Source organism: Hylobates moloch, unplaced genomic scaffold, assembly GCF_009828535.3.
Source record: "Hylobates moloch isolate HMO894 unplaced genomic scaffold, HMol_V3 SCAFFOLD_15, whole genome shotgun sequence".
Classification (NCBI taxonomy): domain Eukaryota; kingdom Metazoa; phylum Chordata; class Mammalia; order Primates; family Hylobatidae; genus Hylobates; species Hylobates moloch.
The window spans coordinates 63,553,005-63,570,286 of NW_026652290.1; the positions used below are offsets into that span (position 1 = coordinate 63,553,005).

General features: G+C 38.8%; 1 protein-coding gene across 3 annotated transcripts in view; it reads left to right on the plus strand.

The window, feature by feature from the left end:
• Positions 1 to 17,282, plus strand: part of USP34 (ubiquitin specific peptidase 34) — a 297,846-nt gene that overhangs the window by 91,048 nt on the left and 189,516 nt on the right. For all 3 annotated transcript variants that reach the window (XM_032176545.2, XM_032176542.2, XM_032176541.2), the window contains exons 6-8: positions 5,439 to 5,506; positions 8,113 to 8,305; positions 10,054 to 10,115. In XM_032176545.2, coding sequence (XP_032032436.1) covers positions 5,439 to 5,506; positions 8,113 to 8,305; positions 10,054 to 10,115 — 323 coding nt within the window. The remainder of the gene's footprint in view (positions 1 to 5,438; positions 5,507 to 8,112; positions 8,306 to 10,053; positions 10,116 to 17,282) is intronic.

Genomic DNA, 17,282 nt, shown 5'->3' on the forward strand with positions numbered 1-17,282 from the left:
TTTTATCACCTAACCTTATATCCCTAAACACTGTAATTTGGTTTTGTCTGTTTTCACCATACAAATGGAATCACATACTATGCATTCTTTCATGCCTGGTTGCTTTTTTTAAATGCCGAAATTTATATTGCATGTATGTATGTTCATTTTTATTGTTGAATTATCTTTTAAAATATGCCAATTTATTTTACTGGTGGTGGACATTTAGGTTATTACAGTTCATATGGGTGTCAGCATTCTTCTATGTGTGTTTTGGTGAACATGTGTGTGCATTTAATTTGGATATATATATAGTAAATTTCTTATCAGGGTGTGTGTGTGTGTGTGTGTGTGTGTGTGTGTGTGTGTGTATTCTTTTTCTGAGATGGAGTCTTGCTCTGTTGCCCAGGCTGGAGTGCAGTGGTGCGATCTCAGCTCACTGCAAGCTCCGCCTCGTGGGGTCACGCCATTCTCCTGCCTTAGCCTCCTAAGTAGCTGGGACTACAGGCGCCCACCACCATGCCTGGCTAATTTTTTGTATTTTTAGTAGAGGCAGGGTTTCACCGTGTTAGCTAGGATGGTCTCGATCTTCTGACCTCGTGATTTGCCTGCATCGGCCTCCCAAAGTGCTGAGATTACAGGTGTGAGCCACCATGCCCAGCCTTTTTTTTTTTTTTTTAAACTCCCCTGTACCCCCACATCCCCTTGAGTTTGCGTATTTTCAAACTTAGGTGTTAAACCTATGGTTTCCTTAGGTGGTTGTATTAATTTATACTTCTGTCAGGTCTGTGAGAGTTCCCCTAGTTGCATATCCTTGCCAAGTGTTGACTTGGTTTTTTAGAGATTTCTAGTGGATTTATAGTAGTAGCTCATTGTGATTTTATTGTTTTTTGAGACAGAGTCTTACTCTGTCACCCAGGCCAGAGTGCATTGGGGTGATCTCAATTCGTTGCAACCTCCACTCCCTGGGCTCAGAAGATCTTCCCACCTCAGCCTCTTGCATAGCTGGTGTGTGCCACCATGCCCTGCTAAGCAGATGTGGGGTTTTGCCACATTGTCCTGGCTGGTTTCAAACTCCTGAGCTCAAGCAATCCTCCGTCCTTGGCCTCCCAAAGTCCTGGGATTACAGGCATGAGCCACTCCACCTGGCCTTTGTTTTTTATATATATATATGTGTGTGTGTGTGTGTGTGTGTGTGTGTGTGTGTATAAATATATGTGTATATATAAAAATAAATTTATATGTATATATATAAATATATATGCATACACACACACACACACACCCTTTTTTGTTGTTGTTTTTTGAGATGGAGTCTTGCTCTGTTGCCCAAGATGTAGTGCAGTTGTGCGATCTTGGCTTACTGCAGTCTCTACTGCCTGGGTTCAAGTGATTCTCCTGCCTCAGCTTTCCAAGTAGCTGAGATTACAGGAAACTGCCACCAAGCCTGGTTAAATTTTTTGTACTTTTAGTAGAGATGGGGTTTCACTATGTTGGCCAGTTTGGTCTTGAACTCCTGACCTCAAAGTGATCTGACTGCCTCAGCCTCCCAAAGTGCTGGGATTACAGATGTGAGCCACTGCACCTGGCCTGTTATATATTTGTAATGAATAACGAGAATCAGCACCTTTTCATAGGCATATTACTTATTTGGATTTTTTTTTTGCGAAGTACCTGTTTAAATCTTTTGCCCATTTGCAAAATTGGATTATTTTTTTCTTGCTGATGTTTAGAATTTCCTTGTGTGTTTTAGATAGACGTCTTTTTAGGTAGAAGTCTTTTGTTTGATGTATGTATTGCCAATATCTTCCACTCTCATGTTGCTTTTCACTCTTGTGTTGAAGAAATGTTGTTCATCAAGCTTCATGTTGTATAATTTGTCAGTGTTTTTCTTTATGGTTAAGGTTTTCATTTTTGGTTGAAAAAGTCATTTTTCACTCTAAGGCCATGAAGATACTTAAAGTTTTTGTTTGTTTGTTTGTTTGTTTTTAGATGGAGTCTCGCTCTGTTGCCAGGCTGGAGTGCAGTGGCTTGATCTCAGCTCACTGCAACCTCCGCCTCCTGGGTTCAAGCGATTCTCCTGCCTCAGTCTCCTAAGTAGCTGAGACTACAGGCACTTGCCACCATGCCCAGCTAATTTTTTGTATTTTTAGTATAGATGCGGTTTCACCATGTTGGCCAGGATGGTCTCGATCTCCTGACCTTGTGATCCGCCTGCCTCGGCCTCCCAAAGTGCTGGGATTACAGGTGTGAGCCACCGTGCCTGGCCAAAGTTTTTGTTTTTTTTTTTTTTTTTGAAAAAATTTTTTCTTGCTTACCTTGAGCAGGAAACAAGTATTAACTGCTTTACCTTTCATATTTTGATCTATTCAACTGCAATACATTTTTATTTATAATTTCAGGAGGGATTAAGATTAATTTTGTTTTTCATACAGATATCCAGTGTTCCTAACACTGTCACAAAGACAGTCATTTCTTCTTTGTTCTGTAATACTACTTTTGTTGCACAGGTTAGTCTTGAACTCCTGGCCTGAAGTGATCCGTCCATCTCGGCCTCCAAAAGTATTGGTTACAGGTGACTCATGCCTCAGCACTGCAATGAGCCAAATCGGATGTTTTTATGTGCATGGGTTTGGGCTCTTTGGCATAGTACACTATTCTATTTGCTTAATTTTGTGCTGTTTTGCCCACTGCCTTAATTACTGAAGCTTTACAAGAAGTCTTGCTCTCTGGGAAAGCAAGTACTACCTCCCTGTCGTATTTCTTTTCTTTTCTTTCTTTGTTTCTCTCTCTTTTTTTTTTTTTTGGGAGACAGAGTCTCACTTTGTCACCTAGGTTGGAGTGCAGTGGGACGATCTCGGCTTGCTGCAACCTCCGCCTCCTGGGGTTCAAGTGATTCTCCTATCTCAGCATCCCAAGTAGCTGGGGTTACAGGTGCGCGTCACCACACCCAGCTCATTTGTTTTTGTATTTTCAGTAGAAACAGTTTCACCGTGTTGGCCAAGCTGGTCTTGAACTCCTGACCTCAGGTGATCTGCCCACCTCGCCTTCTTTGAGTGCTGGGATTACAGGCCTGAGCCACTGCACCCAGCTTCTCCTTGTCATATTTCTTTTTTTTTTTGAGACAGAGTCTTGCTCTGTTGCCCAGGCTGGAGTGCAGTGGCATGATCTTGGCTTACTGCAAGCTCCGCCTCCCAGGTTCACGCCATTCTCCTGCCTCAGCCTCCCAAGTAGCTGGGACTACAGGCGCCTGCCACCATGCCCAGCTAAGTTTTTTGTATTTTTAGTAGAGACGAGGTTTCATCATGTTAACCAGGATGGTCTTGATCTCCTGACCTTGTGATCCGCCCACCTCGGCCTCCCAAAGTGAAATGTGAGCCACCACACCCGGCCTCTTCGTCATATTTGTTAGAGAATTTTGGCTCTTCTTGGACCTTTGTGCTTTGAATGAGTTTCGTAAGTTCTGCACATAAACCTTTTTGGATTGCACTGAATCTATAGATGAATTTCGGGAGAACTATTATCTGCACAATAAATATGGCAAATGTCTCCTTATTTACATGTTCTTTAATTGATTATTTTCCAACTTTTTATGTAGAGGTGTATATCTTGTTAGATTACTCCTAGACACATGATATTTTTGATACTGTTGTTAAGAGAATCTTTTTGAAAACTGTATTATTTGTTCCTGAGAACAAATAAATAAGAAAAGAACATATACAGGGTGTTGTGTGTATGTATATATAGGTGTGTGCATATTTATTTATATTAACCTAAGCAGCAGTTTTGCTAAACTCTTTAGTTTCAGTGTTTATCTGATAATTATTTTGGGTTTTCTAGTTATATATTATCTCAGAGTATTATTTTAAATTCTTCTTTCTAGTCCTTTGCCTTTTACTTAGTTTCTTAACTTATTATACTGTCTAGGTCCTTCAGTTCAAGTGGAATTAAGGCTTCCTTCTCTTGTTCATAGTCTCAGGAGGCAAAGTTTTTAACATTTCATCATTAATGTAGTGTTTACTACAGAGTTTTTATAGACGTCTTTTATTTGATTATAGTGAATCCCTACATTCTGTATTCCCAAATTCATGTATTTTATTTTTTAATTTTTTTTGTTTTGAGACAAGGTCTTGCTGTGTTGTCCAGGGTGGAGTACGGTGACACGATCTTGGCTCACTGAGACTTCCACCTCCTGGGTTCAAGCGAATCTCCCACCTCAACCTCCCAGAATGCTGGGACTACAGACATGTGACACCATGCCTGGCTTGTTTTTGTATTTTTTTGGTAGAGACGGAGTTTCAGCCATGTTGCCCAGGCTGGTCTTGAACTCCTGACCTCAAGTGATCCACCTGCCACGATCTCCCAGAGTGCTGGGATTATAGGCATGAGCCACCTCGCCTGTCCAGATTTGTTTTTAATTTGTATCTCCTGCCTGTGTCAAGACTCAGTATCAGAGTTTTTTGTTTGACGGTTGGGTTAGGATTTTTATTCTTACTATTTTTGAAAATAAAACTATTATAATATATTCACATTTGATTTATAAATGTTAAAATATTGTGTAGAAAAAATAAGGTAATATATTTATTGTAACTTTTATTATAACTCAGTTGAGTTGTAAGTTATAGTAAGAGCTTATTTCAGTAAGTACTTGTTGATATTGTAATCAGTGTGTGACTGTAAAATATATTTGCTTCAGATACTGAAATGACTAGAAATTATGAGTAATTTGAAATATTTTAGGAAGGAATGATGAGCTGATTAGTTAAAAACTATTATGGCTTATTAAAAAACTAATACAATGCCTTGTATTAGGGATGCTACCATACAAAGAGGTATAGAGAATTATTTGGTAAGAAAATATTACTTTGAGAGATGGTTTTTTCTTTTCAGCAAGAAGCTAAGATTAATTTTTCAGACAGACTTCATGTAAAATAAGATATATATAATATATAGGTTAAATTTCCTGATACATGTGTAATTCTGTTTTGTACTATATTCTTTTCATAATTGATAATATATGTAATTTTAGAGGCAGCAAAATACTAACTGATCCTGGTTTTTGTTTTGTTTTTTATTTGAGACGGAGTCTCGCTCCGTTGCCCAGGCTGGAGTGCAGTGGTGCAGTCTCGGCTCACCACATCCTGTTCCCCCCCGCCCGGGGGCGGGGTTCAAGCGATTCTCCTGCCTCAGCCTCTCAAGTAGCTGGGACTACACGTGCGCGCCACCATGCCCGGCTAATTTTTGTGTTTTTAGTAGATACGGGGTTTTACTGTGTTGGCCAGGCTGATCTCAAACTCCTGACCTGGTGATCTGCCCGCCTCAGCCTCCCAAAGTGCTGGGATTACAGGCGTGAGCAACCGCGCCTGGCCAATGCTCTTGTTTTTCATTAGTTCAGTGAAAGATATATGTATTTCACATATTTGTTAGGCATTAATGTTGTTTTTATGTTTCTTATATAGATTAGAATATGGCTACATATTCCTGCTGTCATGCAGCACATTATACCTTTTAGGACCTATGTTATTAGGTAAGTTTATAAAATCTCTTTACCCCGATTATCAGTGTAATATATTTAAAGAATTTATAATATAGAATTATATTGTTTGAAAGTCCCCTATAGTCATATCCTCTAGAGAAAATTTCAAGTAACAGTTCGGTAAATAGTGTTTTTTATGCACATATGTGGATTTATATTTAATGTTTACTTTTTAGCAAATTATGTTGGACTTTTTTTTAACATGAGTATGTAAAGAATTAGATTAATAATGGTTATTCCACCGTATTTAGTCAGTCACCAAATACACAGTAAGTGTCTGTTACATTCTAGGCACTGAGGATATAGCAGAGAAGAAAACAAATTGCAGAAATCTCTGCCCTTGTGCACTCTGTTTACAAAAGAAGTAAATGATAATACTACATCAGAAAGTGATAAGTATCATAGGATAAATAGCAGCAAAGGTGGATTGAGAGTTCTAGAGAGTGGGTTACAGTTTAAATATGCAGACAAGGAAGGTCTCATTGAACGAGAGGTGACATTTGAATTTTATAAGTCTCAACCTAAAAAGGAAGCCTAAGAAGATGGAGAAAGGGTTGTACTGATTAGAATTAAAGTATGAACTGTCAGGATTCTGCATATTTTATTTCTTGATAACATTTATGAGAGTATTGTACTTTTTTTCTCATTTGCAAAGGTTTGAGTGTCTCCCTTTTTCACAGTACTACTCAACTTTTGGGAGACAATGTCAGGCAAAGAATCAGATAGTGATGAATGCTATGCAAGTAAGTTAGTGTGATACAGAGGGAGTATGGGGCCTTTCTGAAAGGTGATATCTGATGGATGTGAGTCAGCTATTCAAGTGATTATTAGACATATTGTAGAAGGAACACGTCAGTATAGGCTTTGAAGTTGGCATATGACAAACTAGAAGCAGATTGTTGTGGAGAATAATGTGTAAGGGGATATAATTATGAAGGTGGAGGGATAAGCAGGGGCAGATTATTCAGGACCCTGTAGGCCACTGTAAGGAGTATGGATTTAATTTTTTTCAATTGGAATCTATTGAAAGGTTTTTAGCAGATGTTTCATGATTTTTTAAAAGTTTTCCTTGGCTTTTAAGTAGATCATAAATATAGGGTGGCTGGAATAGAAGCTAGGAGGAGACCAATTGAAAGGTTTATGTATTAGTCCTGGAAGGAAAATGACAATTACTTGTAGTAGGATTGTCGATGATTTTGAAAATGGGATGAATGTAAGTGAAAATAAAATCAATAATACTGGTCATTATAGGGTATAAAGAAAAGGGTAGTATTGTGGATGTGGATGACATTCAGCACCCCCCCTCCTCAATTTTTTATTTGTACTGTGGATATCATTACTGAGATGTGAAAATGTGGGAGAACTTAAAGACAAGACTTTGAGAGGCCTGTGGGACTTTTAAGTGGCACTGGCAAATTGGGAGTATGAACTTGTAGTTCAGAACAGTTTCATTAATTTAAGAGTTGTGAGTGTAAAGATGGTATTTAAAAACCACAGGAGTCACCTGAGGAGAGCATACAGGAAAAGAGAGGTGAGTCTAAGATAGAGAGCTCTGTGTCGGTTGGTTTTGCTGTGTAAGAAAACATCCCTCAAAACTTAGTGGCTTGAAACAATAGCCAGCCAGGCATGGTGGCTCATGCCTGTAATCCCAGCACTTTGGGAGGCCGAGGCGGGAGGATCACCTGAGCCCAGGAGTTCAAGACCAGTCTGGGCAACATAGCGAGACTCCATCTCTGCGCAGGGGAAGAAAATTAGCTGGTCGTGGTGGCATGCTCCTATAGTCCCAGCTACCAGGGAAGCTAAGGTGGAAGGATCACTTGAACCCAGGAGGTCGAGGCTGCACTGAGCTCTAATTGAGCAATTGCACTCCAGCGTGAGTGACAAAGCAAGACTTTGTTTCATAAAAAAAGAAAAAATAACAGCCATTTATTATTTCTCACAGTTCTCTGGTTAGCTAGGCAGTTTTGTTGATCTGTATTGACTTGGCTGAAACTGAATGGTCTAGGTTAGCCTTGTTCCCACATTCTGTGATTGCCATGCCGATTGGTCTTGTGGGGTGAGGGGGAATCTCATATATGTTTTGGAGTTGGCTTCATGTCAGTTGGAGCATCAGACATTTCTCTTTCATCGAGCAGGCTAACCTTGGTTCCTTGTTTTGTTGGTGATTAGAGTTCCCAGCAAGAGAAAGCAAGCTCAAAGGCTTTTCTAGCTTCCCCTTATGTCATGTCTATTAATATCTCATTGGCCAAAGCAAGTTACATGGCAAGGCCCAGATTTAAGGTGTAGAAATAGATTACACCTTTTGATGAGAGGAATAGCAAAGTCACATTGCAAATTCTTGTACATATAATGATGGGAGGAATTTGTGGCCATTTTATAATCCATTACAGGCCTTGAGGAACACTAATGTTGAAAGGTTGGACAGCAGAGAAGGAATCTGCCAAAGAGATTAGGCAGGGCCTGAGAGGAAAACCAGAGGTTTGTGGGTTTTGGACACAGAAAAAGTTAATGCTTAAAATATACATTTTAAGTTATTGAGTGGTCTTTAAAAATGCTTTATGAATTTTGATGTATTTTCTATTTCTGAATCATTTCAGGTATTTATGCAAGCTCTCTGATCAGGAGTTACGACAGAGTGCAGCTCGTAACATGGCTGACTTAATGTGGAGCACAGTCAAAGAACCATTGGATACAACATTATGCTTTGATAAAGAAAGCCTAGATCTTGCATTTAAGTACTTTATGTCACCTACTTTGACTATGAGGTTGGCTGGATTGAGTCAGATAACAGTAAGCTATATTTGCTTTATTTTTGGTCATTGTTTATTTGCTTTCTGGTCTATCATAATAATACTACCCACTATTTATGGAGCACTTCGTACTAGGCATTGTGCTAAGTATTTTACGTGGATTACTTTGTATGGTCTTCACAAAGAATTTCTGTGTTTCTCCTATTTTAAATAAGAAGTCTGAAGCTTAGATTTATATGGATTTATACGGTGGATCCATTTGATTTCCAGGTCCAACTCTTTCATCATTTTGTTTTTGTCTTTTTAAACTATTTAGATTTTTATGTTTATAGATGTTTTGAGAAAGAGGAATAATTGGAGGGCTTTATAAACAGTTAATTAAATTTCCAGGCAGAAACCATTGATTATTGGGCTGTAGGCCAAATTTTACTAAATGTTTGTTTTGAATAGTCTTAAATACTGTTTTTAAATAGGACAAAATGACATAAAAATCTGTATTCTTGGCTTCTCTTGGTGAGAGGGTTGGAAGAAGGCCTGGTATCCTTGGGTCTGTATTCTTGCATAACAACAGTCTGTTAGAACTAAGTAATTAACTTTATCCTTCAGAATGAATGTGCTTTCTCCGGTTTGTTACAGTCCCCATTTGCTTTACTCCTTTACGTTTCTGTTTTTTGTTTTGTTTTGTTTTTCTTGGAGGTGGAGTCCCATTCTGTTGCGCAGTGGCATGATCTCGGCTTACTGCAACCTCCACCTCCTGGGTTCAAGCGATTCTCTTGCCTCAGCCTCCTGAGTAGCTGGGACTACAGGTGTGTGCCACAACGCCTGGCTAATTTTTTGTATTTTTAGTAGAGATGGGTTTTCACCATGTTGGCCAGGCTGGTCTGGAATTCCTGACCTCAGGTGATCCACCCGCCTCATCCTCCCAAAGTGTTGGGATTACAGGCGTGAGCCACCCCACCCGGCCACATTACTGGTTTGGTTTTTGTTGTTGTTGTTGTTTTGTTTTGGTAGTGTAGTCACACTGAAAATCTGAAGTAGCTAGAGTTTACTTGTGTACTGGGTTTCATAAATACAAAAGATACTTGTTGATATTGTCCCAGATAAATTAAATCTTGAGTGGATTTATCTAGGGAGTCTTTCCTGAAACTTTGCCTGTAATGACATATTACTTGCTCTCTTGTGTTGGATTGTTGTGTTTTTTTACTTACTCAGCTTTGTTTTCTCCAGTGTGCTTAGTGTAATAAAGAATACTATTTGTGGAATGAGTTTAGTTTTTTTTTTTTTTTTTTTTTTTTCTTTTTTCGGGATGGACTCTCACTCCGTCGCCCAGGCTGGAGTGCAGTGGCGTGATCTTGGCTCACTGCAACCTCTGCCTCCTGGGTTCAAGTGATTCTCATGCCTCAGCCTCCTGAGTAGCTCGCGTTTTAGGCACATGCCACCATACCCAGCTAATTTTGTATTTTTAATAGACATGGAGATTTACTGTGTTGACAAGGCTGGTCTCGGAACTCCTGACCTTAGGTGATCCACCTGCCTCGGCCTCCTGAAGTGCTGGGATTACAGGTGTGAGCCACTGCCCCTGGCCGTTATTTAGTATTTTAATATAACAGAAATAGTTTTATTAATTGGGAAGCGTGTGTCTCTGATTATGTCTTAGATTTTATAATGTTAATCTAGTTATTGTGATCTCCATATGTCAATCAGTTTACCATGTTTCTTAGTATTTGCTGACATATGCAAGAATAATTTTGGAAATAAAAACCCTTAATTTCTTGTCTTTAATCATAGAATCAACTCCATACCTTCAATGATGTGTGCAATAATGAATCATTAGTATCAGACACAGAAACGTAAGTAGGAGCATTAATTTATATATAAGTATACCATTTTAATGTACAGTTGTTTATATGGTAAATTCTAATTTTTAGACTTAATTTTTACTAGAAATTCTTTGCCCTGTGACAATTTGTACAGTCTTCATCAAGCTTTCAGAACATTATGCTGTCTGTAACATAACTCTCTCTCCCTCTTTTTTTTTGAGACAGGGTCTTGCTCTGTTGCCCAGGGTGGAGTACAGTAGTGGGAGCATGGCTCACTACAGCCTCAAGTTCCCAGGGTCAGGCAATCCTCCCACCTCAGCCTCCTGGATAGCTGGGACCACAGGCGTATGCCAGCATGCCTAGCTAATTTTTGTGATTTTTGTAGAAGCAGAGTTTTGCCACGTTGCAAAACTGTGGTCTTGTAGACTCAAGCCATCCGCTTGCCTCAGCCTCCCAAAGTGTTGGGATTACAGGTGTGAGCCACTGTGTCTGGCCACATTTCTCTCTTTTAAAAGCATATGTCAACATATAGTACTACTTGTCACAGTATGAAAGCATACTGTTTATACTGGAGAATTTCGTCTTAAAATATGGTACTGGTAGTTTTCAGAAAGTATACTGTCTTAGTCCAGGCTGTTGTAACAAAGTACCATAGATTGGATGACTTATAAACAACAGAAATTTATTTCCCATAGTTCTGGAGGCTGGAAGTCCAAGATCAGGTTGTTGCCAGCATCGTCAAGTTCTGGTGGGGTCCTTCTGGACTGTAGATGGCCATTTTCTTTTATTTTCGCGTGGTGGGAAGAGGCAGAGAGGTCTCTGAGGTCCCTTTTATTAGGCCACTAATCCCATTCATGAAGGCTCCACCCTCATGACCTAATTATCTCCTAAAGGCCGCATTTCCAATAACATCACATTGGGAGTTAAAAAAGTAGTTTTTATAGCTTAAACTTCTTTGGTTCTGAGAAATATATGTATTCCATTTAATTGTTCATCTAGTATAGAAATCAGTTTTTAAAATCTCAAACAGTAGGATAGAATATCTTCTCCTGGAACAGAGTTGGATTGGTTTGTTAGAAAATTCTTAATTATACATGTGAGTCATACTTTAGTGTAACTTGATCTTACTACTGCTCTAAGGCGCTAATCCCAGTTGAACCTAGGTCTTCATGAATTTGGAAACCAGAGACTGTCTCTTGACTCTTTTTTCCCTTCAGACTAGGGAGTTGTTATTCTCCCAGTTGTTCTTCATATGGTATGGTTTTTGGATTTATCACTATATGAGTTATTCATCTCTGGAAATATTCTTTGTCAGTGGTCCCCTTAAAATGTGTTGCCTAGAATTTTTCATTGCTTTATAAATTCTGGATTATATTAGAAGTGTTATTTCACACTGTCAAGACATTATGTAGACGATATCCAGTGTATTTATAAAGCTACAGCTCTGTGCCAGGCACAGTGGCTCACGCCTGTATCCTAGCACTTTGGGAGGCTGAGGCAGGCAGATCACTTGAGGCCAGGAGTTCAAGACCAGCCTGGCCAACATGGTGAAATTCCATCTCTACTATAAATACAAAAATTAGGTGTGGTGGCGCATGCCTGTGATTCCAGCTATTTGGGTGGCTGAGGCACGAGAATCACTTAAACCCGGAGACAGAGATTGCAGTGACCCGAGATCGTGCCATTTTCATTCCATCCTGGGCGACAGAGCGAGAGTCTGTCTCAGAAAAAAACCAAAACAAACAAAACAAACCTACAGCTCTGGATTTTCATTTTCATCCTGTGTCCCCTCACCCCTCCACCTCCGCAAGACCGCTTAAAGAGAACCTTATATAATTGCTAATGTGATATTCATACTCCTCTCATCCCCTGTGAAAAGGATAAAAATTTGGAATGTTCACTGCAGTAATAACATATTCAGGCTAGGTGTTGTGTGAAAACAGTGAATACGGGAATAAGAAGGAATTCCAATAACAAATGCAAGGAATATACATCCTAAAGACATGTTTAAGAGAATAGGGAGGAGAACAAAAGTATTGAGGACTGGTGGTAGAGAGTTCAAGATGGGAAGGGAGTGTGTATACAGTGTGAGAAAATTGGAGTAAAGAGAAAAAGCATGTGATAAATATTGTTGGCGGCTGTGAATTGGGTGTTTTTTGTTGTTGTTTTTTTTGAGACAGAGTCTCGCTGTCGCCCAGGCTGGAGTGCAGTGGCGCGATCTCGGCTCACTGCAAGCTCTGCCTCCCGGGTTCACACCATTCTCCTGCCTCAGCCTCCTGAGTAGTTGGGACTACAGGCAGCCACCACCACTTCTGGCTAATTTTTTGTATTTTTAGTAGAAACGGGGTTTCACCGTGTTAGCCAGGATGGACTCCATCTACTGACCTCATGATCCCCCTGCCTTGGCTTCCCAAAGTGCTGGGATTACAGGCATGAGCCACTGCGCCCGGCCTGTTTCTACTTTTTGATTAGTATAAATAATGCCATTATAAACATTTATGTAAAGTCCTTTTGTGATCATGTGTTTTCATTTTTCATAGTAGATACTTAGGATTAGAATTGTTGCTTATATGATTAGTTTACCTTTAACTTACATAGGAGCTGTCAAACTGTTTTCCAGTATACCTGCATTATTTTACACCCCCACTAGCATTGTAGGAGGTTTCCAGTTTCTCCCCATTCTTGCCAGCAGTTGTTATTATCTAGATTTATTATTGCCATTTAGGGGGTATAAAGTAGCATTTCATCATGGTTTTTATTTGCATTTCCCTACGTTTTAATGATATAAAACACCTTTTTACGTGGTTATTTGCCATAATGTTTCTTCGTTCACAATATTGCCCAGTTTTTAATTGGATTCTTGGTTGTGTATTATGGCTTAATGTGGTCTGTACTACAGACTGTTCTGTGTGTGCCTAAGAAGACTGTACATTCTGCTGTTGTCATATGGGGTGTTCTATAGATGTCTATTAGGTCAAATTGGTTTGTAGTGTTGTTGTCTGTCTCCTATATTCTTGTTGCATTTTCTGCCTAGTTCTTCTCTATTATTGAAAGTAGGAGACCAAGTGCAGTGGCTCATGCCTGTAATTCCAGCACTTTGGGAGGCCGAGGCTGGTGGATCACCTGAGGTCAGGAGTTCAAGACCAGCCTGGGCAACATGGCGAAACCCCGTCTCTACTAAAAATAAAAAAATTAGCTGGGCCTGGTTGTGAATCACTTGAACCTGAGAGGTGGAGTTTGCAGTGAGCCAAGGTTGCGCCACTACACTTCGGCCTGGGCAACAGAACAAGAGTCTCTCAAAAAAAAAAAAAAAAAGTATTGAAGTCTCCAAATACATTTGATCCTGAGTGTTTGCAGATTTGGTCATCTCTGTATGAGCTCTGAAGCAAGATGACAGAGTGCCATCTTGTTTGACTTTAGCTAGGAATGTGCATATTGGAAAATTCTAATCTTTCAGTGCTATGTGCATGTCTGTGAGCGCCTATGAAAATGCCACAAGTATTGATTTTGGAGTTACAAATAAATTGCAGCAAATGGATGAATTCACAAATATAGAAACCATGGAAGAGAAGAAAAAATATTTTTCTTCACAAATACGGAATGTGGAGATGGAGGTGCTGAGGGGCAGTGTGGTGGAGTGTAAGAAGCTCTGGTGCCACTTGGATGGCGTTTGAATCCCAACCCTAGCACTTGTTTAGGCATAGGGGTTGGCCTCAGGCAAGGCATCTAAACACTTCTGAACCTCATTTTCTCTCTCTCTCTCTTTTTTTTTCCCCCTGAGATGGACTCTCGCTCTGTTGCCCAGGCTGGAGTGCAATGGCATGATCTCAGCTCACTGCAAACTCTGTCTCCTGGCGTCAAGCGATTGTGCTGCCTCAGCCTCCTGAGTAACTGGGATTACAGGCGCCTGTCACCACCACGCCTGGCTAATTTTTGTATTTTTCATTAGAGACAGGGTTTCACCATGTTGGTCAGGCTGGTGTTAAGCTCCTGACCTCGAGCAGTCCACCTGCCTTGGCCTCCCAAAGTGCTGGGATTACAGGTGTGAGCCACCATATTTGGCCACGCCGTTTTCTCTTTTGTAAAATAGAGAAAATAGAGTCAACCAGTATGAGAGGTTTTTCAGATTCAAGATCTGTGTATGGTATCTATATTATGTACATATTTCCTGTAGGGCAAAGGGTTCATTATTAGCTAATTCAGTGTTTGCGGTGACTCTGTAGAATATAACTAATGCGAGTAATAAGAATCAGCTGTATTGTTGAATTGTCGGTTTCTCCTTTTAATTCTGTCATCAGTTTTTGCTTCATGTATTTCAGGAATTCTTTTGTTAGGTCCATATGTATTCCTGATAACTTGATCCTTTTTTTCATTTTAAATGTCTTTCTTTGTCTCTTTCAGGCATGTTTTGGCTTAGTCTATTTTATTTGACATTGGTATAACCACTGAACCTTTCTTAAGCTTATTGTTGGCATGGCTTATCTTTTTCCATTCTTTTATTTTCAGTCTGCTTGTTTTGAAGCTAAAATATGTCTTGGGGGTAGCATATAGTTGGATCTTTAAAAAAAAATCTAGTCATATAATCTCTGCCTTGATTAGAGTTCTTAATTCACTAATAATTTTATATAGCTTGTTTTACATCTGTCATTTTGCTGTTGGTTTTCTGTGTATCTCATATGTTGTTTCTCTATTTCTCCTTTACTATTTTTGTAGTATATATGTAGATTCTACTGTGTCATTTTAATTCCATTGATTTAAAAATATCTTAATTTTCTTAGTGGTTTTATGGGTTAAATATGCATTTAACTTGACATTCATACTGATTTAACTCTAATAAAATAAGATAAAAAACATTGCTCCTACGTAGCTCCATTACTGTTTGGGATAAGAAGTTAGCTATTAGTCTTATTCTGGTTCCCTTGTGTATGCTTAGTTGTTTTTCTCTTACTCCTTTAAATCATTTGACTACAATATGTGTAGATGTGGAGTTGTTTGTGTTTATCCTGGAGTTTGTTCTACTTCTTGGATGTGTAGATGAATGTGTTTCATCAACTTTGGGAAGTTTGGGGTATTCAGATATTTTTTCTGGCACCTCTTCCCACTTTGACCCCTATTGCATGTATCTTTTCAGACCTCCGAATAGTGGTTATTAATGGTACTGTCCAATTTTATAGTTGCATTGTTATTACGAAAGTCCCTGGGTCTCCCCTTTAAATATTTGAGACAGTGTCTTGTTCTGTTGCCCAAGCTGGAGTGCAGCAACAGCACGATTATGTATTACTACAGCTCTGACCTGTACTCAAATGATCCTCCCACCTCAACCTCCTTAGTAACTGAGACCACAGGCATGAGCCACCATGCCTGGCGGAAATAGGCTTTTATTACGTTGCCCAGCCTGGCCTGGAACTCCTAGGCTCAAGCAGTCCCCCCCCCCCCGCCACCGACCTCAGTCTTCCAAAGTGCTAGGATTACAGGCGTGAACCACAGCACCAGCCTGGGTCTTCTGTTAATGTCCTTTAATAGACTTAAATAATAGTGGGATTTTTTTAGAAATTAATTTTGTTTCTTGAACTATTATGTAAATCAGAGAGTTGAATCTTATGGATCATAACTTCAGTAGGGCTACTCAGAAATAGGTAAAATATACCTAGTTTTATTTTTAATGTTTTACCCTTTGAGGTCCATATGTCTAATTCCTAGTGTTTTTTAAATAAATAAAAATTGTTAGCATAAAATTCTATTATAGAATGTAAATTCTTCATTGGATATGCAATAAGAAAGTAAATTACTCAGTCCTTCCAGTTTATCTGTATACAATATAGTTGAAAAAATTGGGGACCTTTTATTATACAATTTATTTTGAAACTTACTTTCTTCCACCCATTTTATAATATAGTCATATGGTACTTAATGACGGGGATACATTCTGAGAAATGCATCACGAGGTGACTTCATTGTACAAAGTTACACAAACCTAGGTGGTATAACCTGTTGCTGCTTGACTCCAAGCCTGTACAGCATCTTACTGTACTTAATTCTGTGGGCATTTGTAACACTTTGTAAGTATTTGTGTATCTAAACATATCTAACTGTAGAAAAAATAATGTAAAAAACCTGCAAAAAAGATAAAATAGGGTATTGCCTGTATAGGATGCTTACCAAGAATGGAGCTTGCAGGACTGGAAGTTGCTCTGGTTGAGTTGGTGAGTGAGCACTGAGCAGATGTGAAGGCCTAGGATGTGACTCTACACTACTGTAGACTTTGTAAGCACTGTACACTTAGGCTACACAAACTATTTAAAATTTTTTTTTCTTCAGTATTAAATTAACCTTAGCTTACTCTAACTTTTAATTTTATAAACAAAATTTTTTAACGTTTTAAAATAACATTTAAAACAAAAACACATATAACTGTACAAAAGTATTTTTTCTTTATATCATTATTCTGTAAGCTTTTTTCTTTTCTTTTCTTTTCTTTTTTTTTTTTTTACTTTTTAGTAATACACAACATGGAGCTGTCATCTCCCATACTGACAGTGCCTTTTTTTTTAAAAAAAAACTAGAAAGAGTATCCTTTAAAGATAAAAAGTATAGTAAATACATAAACCAGCAACAGTCATTTATTAAGTATTATATACTGTATATACATGCTATACTTTTATATGACTGGCAGTGCAGTAGATTTGTTTACATCAGCATCACCACAAACCTGTGAGTAATGCATTGCTCTATGACATGGTGGCCACAGTGACATTAGGTCATAGGAATCGTTCAGGTCAATTTTAATCTTATGGGACCACTGTTGTATATTTGGTCCATCCTTTGGTCTGCCATTGGCCAAATCATTATGCAGTACATGACTGTCTGTTACTTCACTTTTCATCTATTGAATCTTCAATAGTATCAGCCAGGAGACTTACAGTTTGGCTTGGGGATAATTCTTTTGTTGTTCATCCTTTTGGTAACCTATTTTCCTGATGTTATCTCATTATAAAGGGCATACTGGGAAACCTTTCCTGAGTGCTTCAATACACACTATGGAAATTAAAAAGTGGGAAGGCAAAGACCTCGAGTAGGATAATACATCACTAAATCAGTGTTACACTTGTGTACTTGGTGTTACTCATTATCTTTTCAGTTATTTGTTGCTTGTTTATAAACTCAGGGAATTTGAATTTATAAATTCAGCATCATATT